Source organism: Arachis duranensis, chromosome 3 (genome assembly GCF_000817695.3).
Source record: "Arachis duranensis cultivar V14167 chromosome 3, aradu.V14167.gnm2.J7QH, whole genome shotgun sequence".
NCBI classification, from domain to species: Eukaryota; Viridiplantae; Streptophyta; class Magnoliopsida; order Fabales; family Fabaceae; genus Arachis; species Arachis duranensis.
The window spans coordinates 57869471-57876911 of record NC_029774.3 but is presented as its reverse complement, the minus strand read 5'-3'; the positions used below and the strand labels follow the sequence as shown (position 1 = coordinate 57876911).

Below are 7441 nucleotides of genomic sequence, written 5' to 3'. Positions count from 1 at the left end.
ATTAAGTTGATGAAATCCTAAATCAAACACGAATTTAATGGATGAAAGCCAAAATTTGGCTAGGTAAAACTGCCCTGTGTTTCCCTCAACAAACTCCGTTAACAATCAAACTGAAACTCCGAAATCGTCAAAATCACAAGTATTGATATAATCATCCAATCAAATCTCAAATCTCAAAATTGAGTTCAGCTAGGTAAAACAAGTAGTATAAAGCAGTAGAGGGTTAAAGACTACATACCTCAAACACAGTAACGTAATCGTTAAAGGAGTCAACTATCAGACCCCAATTTTATTGTGACGCCGCGATTTTGTTGTGACACTGCAATTCTGTTGTGGCATTGAGGAGGATAAATAGTGTACTGGTTGGGATTTTTGTAGAGAAGGAAAAAAGAGGATATATTCTTTGGAGACAAATAAAAAAAACGGAATTTAAGTGTTGGGGGAAAACGAGTTTTGGGAGAAAACAAGTGGAGAGAGAGGTGAGCGAGATTAGATATGAACCACGCATGAGAATGGAAAAAAAAACGGGAAGGATAATTCGGTAAAACCATAGTCACGATCACGTACGTATCCGTGGTTGGCAGTTGCTAACTAGGTACGTATTCCATTGGTGAAATAACATGGCTCTTTTGGATATTACTTCCATTTTAAACTTTTAAAAGGATTTCCAGAGGGTATATTGTACACTGTACGCATCTAAAATTAGATGAAATGCGAAACTTTCAAATTCATATATTGAATTCGCTGGGACCGAATATGGAAGTGCGAGTCAAAATCCAATGTTCCTTAGAGAAATTAAACCTCCTCTTCTCATTTGATTTTATCACATTTGATTTCAGTATACATACATTTCTCCTTTTCAATTTTCTTTCAGTCTACATATCCTCAAGAATGACAACACTATATACATCACCAAAGTATATTTTCAGCTCATAATCAATCTGAAGCATAGACTAACTCTTCTCAAAGCACCACATCAAAAGAAATTACTCATCAGTTCTGTGATGCAGTAGTATCAGTGGATTCTACTTGTTCGACAGGGTTCTGGATACCCTCAATAGCCTCGGCCGAAGCATTCGAAAATTCCATCAGTGACTGGAAAAGTTGGGGAAGTCTAGTTTTGAGGTGATTTAGAGTCATGGTCCTACTACACTGGACAGCACCCATGTAAGTTGCTGTCATACGATCTACTTCCTTCTTCAGGGCTTCTGTTTTGTTTCTTTTAAGCGATAACGGGTGCATGGGGCTCATATTAACAGGTATATCTTCATTTTCAAAGGTGTACTTGAATTTTTCCTCCATCTCGCTCAGGGACTCCGAGCATCTTCGCCACCGCATTTTGAGTTTGTTCAACCGCTTCAGAATGTTATCTTCCTGCGCCTGCTGGTCAATTATGGAATGGATAGATGACAATAGGCCCTTTATTGCATCAGAGGCATCCTGTAACCGCAGTGCCAGAAAAATTATAAACCTGACTGCTGATATACAAAGAACAAATCCAGCTGCATTATGAAATACTCTACACCTAATGAGGAAAGTAAAAAATGTTTTTTCTTGCAGCAGTAAGAAGTGTTCATTCAGAATAAGTCATGTTGGTAAATTTGTGGTGGGCTTAGAAACTCATGATCATGGAGATATATACACACCAAAATTTAGTAACGGAAAAAAAAATGCAAAGAAGAGTATGTCTTTCCAGGTTTGTTCAGTAAGATCAAGAACCGTTAAAAGTTTCCTTTTTTAAATATGCTGATAAAACTAGATGATAGGTAGGTACGTAGAGATCTTAGTGATGGGGTAAGTGGAAAATAGTGACAACGCTAGGGTAAACACTGATTGTAATTGTGTGCTAGCCATAGTCATAATAAGGAATGGCACAGTCGTCCTAGTCACATAGAATGATGATGTAGTCATGTAGATGACATGGATCGGGCTCATTTCCACTCGGAGGAAAAGGTTATGAGACCATGTGCAGAGGTGACGGTTTAGATTGGTCCCAAAACGTTTAAGACTTTCGTTAGTCTGAAAAAGGTTTGATAAAGGTACAAAAGAAATGTTTATAAATTTACGATAGAGACTTACTAAATTTGATCATACTTTATAGTACACAAGTAAAGCCATGTATGATAGTTGAACTCTCTAAGTTAACTTGAGTTTACAATCGTACGTTACTTGACTATGTTACTTAGCTTACTATAAAACTTGGATTTGACAAACTTGAATAGAATTGGAAAACTTTTCATTCTGCGTTCAAGTTGAAAAGCTGGAAGCCAAGAACAAGAGTAGGTCGCGTGCGCTAATTTTAGTTACTTTCAACTAAACTGACTAAAAGACAAAAAGAAAATCCAGAGCTATGCCTTGATAGTCTCTTCTTAGAAGCGTCTACTAAAATAATTAATAAAAAAATCGAGGAAAAAGAAACAAACTGACAACAAATTTTGGTAAGAAAGTACCTTGTCAGGTAGTCTGTCAAGGCCAAGTTCCCACTGTTGACAAATGGAATGAATCAATGAGGAATTATCGCTAGATTCATGGCCATCCCAGAGGCATTTGGTAAGCTGAATCCACCTACAGAGGGTCCTTACGTACTCGCGTTGAGATTTCACAAGCTTGCAAAAGCTAGAGTACCAGTAAGAGGCTTCTGTCTGAAACTGAATGGTAGCCCGGTGATGATCTTCGGTGTTTTGTAATACGTTTTGATTATCGCTGAGGTTACTCAGCTGCTGGCAAATGAGTGTTTGGGCCTGATGACACTTATTCATTGTCCTCCACATTTTTATCAACCTGCAAGGTTTTAGAGAGAAACCCATGGTATGATTCAGATATATTTACAATATTCAATCATGTTCATCGTCTGTCAACTGAATCACTATTTTTGCAACATTCAAGAGAGAATGACATTAAGTATCATTCTTTATCAGGCAAATTCAACATGCAATTCCTCTCGGAAAAAATCACATCTCTTCTTTTCAGCTCTCTTCCCCCTTCTCTTTTATAAAAAAGCAGCCACTGCCTCATTATTATTGATGCTATTATAGCATATGTAACAAGCAATGTGGATTCTTAAACATCATGTTTAAGACGAAATATGCAACTGCATTGATGACAACCAATGCAAGATCCATAACATAATTGTAATGGCACAACATCATTATGAATGCAACTGAACAAGATGAACAACCACCCTTGACATATTTCCTAGAATATAAGATAAAAACTATTGAAAAAATCGGAATGATGCTAATTGCTAAGAAATTATTAAGTTGGAGAAAGTGTAGTGTATCCAATTTAGAGAGATATACCCTGCAGTTAATGCAACCAGCTGGGGTAACAGCTCCTCATCTATAAGGTACAAAATTGATGAAGTTGTTTCGGTGATCAATTGTCGCAGATCCAATAAATGAGAGTTCAGGTTCTCAACATTTGATCTAGTTTTGTCAGTCTTCATCCAATCAATGTTCTCATTCTCTTGCTTTTGCAATAATAAAGACTTCCTCTCGAACTCCAGTTTGACGATTACTTCTTCCTACAGGACACATTTTAAACAATGAGAAAAGAAAGACATTCATGCCTAACGATTTCAAATCCAAAAACAAGGTTTAGTGTTAAAATTTAGAAGTCAAATATAATGAAATTTATAATTGAAGCGTAATACATTGTAGTTGAAGTATATCAAACCAACCTATGAGTTGGTTGCTGAGTGGTATGTAAATTAGTCCCTGTAGATGGGGTCACTAATTCTAAATGGGGAGTAATTATAAATGGGGAGTAATTATAAATCTTCCATACCCACTCAATTTTTTTCAATTCAAAAAAGAATATATCAAAAAAAATAAAAGAAAAGAAGACCTCAACTTTCAATATTATCTTTATAAGTTTTACTCTTCAATAATTATGTCACTAAAACAATGGATGGCACCATGATCTATTCTAATAAAATGTCCAACTCCAAATATTTCCTCCATCAATAAAGCCATAATAGTTTCTACTACCTCCATGATTACTAAAACATAAAGAAGCATGTCTAGTTATAAGTATGAAGCAGACAAAACAGATCTTTCTGCAATATTTCCAACATACTTGGAATTGGGACAGCAACAAAGGGATAGTAGTAAACCAGTCATTTCATTGGATATGCTAGCAACTAGGACATCATAAGATTTTTCAAACAACAACAACAAAGCCATATCCCACTAGATGGGGTTGACTACATGAATCCCATTGAAAACACAACTTTGCTTCACATTTGCACTAAACAGGGAGTTTCTTTTTCTTTAGAACGTAAAAAGAATTAAAATAAAAGGAAGTAAGTTGAATAGCTGATTGGTTATAGTATCTTGGCTTACCTTTACTGCCTTGAAAAGTTTCTTCTCTGCAGCATGTAACTTTTTAAGGGTGGCACAATGAGCCCCAGGCTTGCATGGTTCGCTAGGACCAAAAGACTCAGCAGCATCTCTGGCTCGATGCCTACTCCGTGACAATATACTGAAGACCTTTGCAGAATTGCCACTCTTCCCTACAAATACATGATGTCAAAAATAAACATGTGAGTGATAAATCCCATCGCCAGAATACACAGGAATTAATCACTTAATCACAATCGGCATGTTAGGGAATAACTTGTATTCAATGACATGCCGATTGTCCTAAATATTCTACTACAATTGTTTTCCACTTAAGTTTTCATGTTAATTACTTATGGGATTAAGCCCTTATCCGTTGTTCTTCTACAGCAAATGAAATTGTAGCCTTACCATCTAGATGCCCAGAATTAGACCGCAGAAGAGTATCTCCTCCACTGACATCAATAAGAATAGCAATTTCCTTTACACAAGCTGATGCTTTCAGGAAAAACTCATCTAACTCTGTACCTATTGCCTCCAATGTTTTCTCCCTTCTAGTTCTCTTGACCTCAACGACAGGCATATCTGTACCCTCCTTTCCAAACAAGCTTCTGGTGGAGGTATTATCATCAACTGGCTGCTTTCCACTACGTGATCTTACACCACTCAGAACAACTTCTGGTTCCTGGTCTTCATCCTCAAATTCTGTTTTGGTTTCTTCCCAGTTCTCGTCCTCTGCTGATTCCACTATTTCAAAGTTTTGAACTTCGGTCGAAAATATCCAGGACCCCATACCTGCATCATTTTGCATTGGAGGAACATTGTTGCAAACATCCTCAGAGGTCACCTCTTGGGCAACCTGTGGTGTAACTTCGTCAGCGACAAGCGGAGGCAGTGGTGGCGGTGGTCGCACTGGGGAAGTAGGGAGATGAGTGCGAGGAGAAGGCGGCCCTGCAACACCATTATAGGTACTATCAAATTCTAGAATCTCAGATTCCGTGAACTGCCGGAGGGTGCCACCAGTGTTCCTCAATGCTTTCAAATATGCTAAAAGGGAATCAGAAAACTCCCCTCTAATACTCACTAGCTGCTTTATTAGTTTCTTCCTCTCTTTGCAGATGCCAACGTTCTCATCCTCATCAAAACTTGACAAAATACAACCCATGTTACAAAGATAATTGCTTAGCCAATTACACCTTTCACAGCTGAATATCAGAGAATCCAATCGACAAAGCTACACTATTTTTGCAAAATAATCAAGAATAGCCAGTAGGACTTTCTCCATTCGTCTTAACTCTAACTTCATCCAAATTTCACAAGAAAACAAACACCTTCCTTTCAACAACTTAATTATGAAGCTCACAAATCATAAATCTTTCAACATAAAACCTCCAGCTTTATTATGCAGCGATCTTTTGTGATGCCAAGAGCTCAGGTACTTTGCTTTGTTAACGGATTCTGGTAACTCAATAATCTTTGCAACCACCAATTTTTCGACAACCAGAAATTCTCCTCACCTACAAAAAGCAAAAAATTACATGAATCACAAAGAACAAATAAAGACAGAGTACTAAGTCAGCAACTGCAATCTTACCAAAAACACTAAAAACACGAACTAACTCAAATCCAGCTTCATCAGTTTTTCCAATATATTTCTTGCTTGAGTAAATAGCCCATAATCTGGAAAATAGTATGTTTGTTACACTAATCAAAAACCTCGAAATGGAGAATAAGAAACACATTCCCATGATCAAACCAAACAGGGTACTAAGCTATAACAAAAGAAACAGCTGCAAACATAAATTCCGAGATCCCGGCAGAAATTCAAAATGGTATCAGAATTCTGTGACAGGGACCCTAAAAGCGTTGAGAGAGAGAGAGAGAGAGGAAAACAGTTATTCTGACTTAGAACTAAGCTGTCTGAGACAAACCACTGTTTCACTCAGCATAAACAATTCTTCTGCAACACGTTCAAATGGATTCTCCCAAGTTCAGTAAAAAAGTTTCTACGTATTAGGAGCATATTTGAAAATATAGAGAGACTGAGAGAGAGGGAGTGGACGAAAATATATATAACCAAAATTGTACTCAGCATTCAGAAAACATCATTCTACAATGCAAACTCACACACTGATTCACCCCTTGCAACCATATTTGTTCGTTGTGCAAAATGTGAAAACATAAAGGGGGAATATCCACATTTAAAATAACAATTAATAATAAAAAGAAGCATTCAATAGAATTAGAAACCCCACTCGTTGTTGCTTTACTAAACACAATTTATTTAGAAGGAAAGTGGTAGAAAGGGAGACACCGTTACCAGAGCATGCAGCAGCACATGGTTCAACAACAACAACATTAGAGATTAATTAGTTGTTATTAGCATCGTAGTGCGTGTATGGGCGTGCGCGTGTGGTCTTTGAGCATATCATGTGGCTCAAAGGTACTTGAGATTTGAGAGAGCATGAATGCAGTGCACCGGACATCGGTATTTTATCAGTAGTGATGATAAATTGTAAACTTATATAAAAGTTCTCATAAACAATGATTTGAAAAGTTTAATTTTTCTCAGGTCGTCCAACTACATCCTTACTGTTCATTAATGTGATCAACGTAAAAATATTGTTATGTTTGTTCACAAAACGTTATGTAATAAGAGAGAGAGATATATATAATTTTAAACTGACAAGTGACAACACACTAAAATTAATTTCATATTTTATATACTAAATTAATTTTATATCTATCTAATTTTGTCAACAAAATATTAAATATAAAATATTTCTGTTACTTTTTCTATCTTATCCTTCTCGAAAGTCTTACTCTTTTTTTCTCTGTTTTCCCCTTACAAGATTAAATGAAATATTCATTTATGCCCTTAGCTGTAGGTATTTTAAAAGATTAGTCTCATTATTCCTCTCAAGAAAGGAAAATTCCTAAATACACATTATTATTATTATTATTATTATTATTATTATTATTATTATTATTATTATTATTATTCAATCAATCATTCATTCATAGGCACATTCAAACATAGCCATGGGGATGTATGGATGCTTCTCGATAAACTTCTTCTAAACTTTTAACATGCATTTTAA

At 36.2% G+C, this 7441-nt stretch overlaps 1 protein-coding gene across 5 annotated transcripts; it reads right to left on the bottom strand.

The window, feature by feature from the left end:
* Positions 1-707: 707 nt before the first annotated feature.
* LOC107479348 (protein ALTERED PHOSPHATE STARVATION RESPONSE 1) lies at positions 708-6881 on the bottom strand. Of its 5 annotated transcripts, none has more exons than XM_052258747.1 (7): positions 6661-6877; positions 5935-6020; positions 4752-5857; positions 4344-4513; positions 3300-3523; positions 2451-2781; positions 708-1440 (listed from the first exon to the last, which is right to left on the bottom strand). In XM_052258747.1, the coding sequence occupies exons 3-7, from the start codon at positions 5503-5505 to the stop codon at positions 994-996; spliced, it is 1926 nt and encodes a 641-aa protein (XP_052114707.1). In that variant the 5' UTR covers positions 5506-5857; positions 5935-6020; positions 6661-6877; the 3' UTR covers positions 708-993. The 5 variants fall into 5 exon arrangements, with proteins under 5 accessions (XP_052114707.1, XP_052114708.1, XP_052114709.1 ...); XM_052258748.1 differs by lacking the exon at positions 6661-6877 and adding an exon at positions 6468-6505; XM_021138447.2 differs by having other exon boundaries at positions 1332-1475; positions 6661-6881.
* Positions 6882-7441: the final 560 nt, after the last annotated feature.

Bases quoted from the DNA above. Each gene is read 5' to 3' on its own strand.
- LOC107479348 (XM_052258747.1), bottom strand. From the start codon at position 5,505: ATGGGTTGTATTTTGTCAAGTTTTGATGAGGATGAGAACGTTGGCATC. The intron at 4,514-4,751 runs GTAAGGCTACAA...ATGTATTTGTAG, and splicing joins TAATTCTGGGCATCTAGATG to GGAAGAGTGGCAATTCTGCA. The intron at 1,441-2,450 runs GTACTTTCTTAC...CTGCGGTTACAG, and splicing joins TTGACAGACTACCTGACAAG to GATGCCTCTGATGCAATAAA.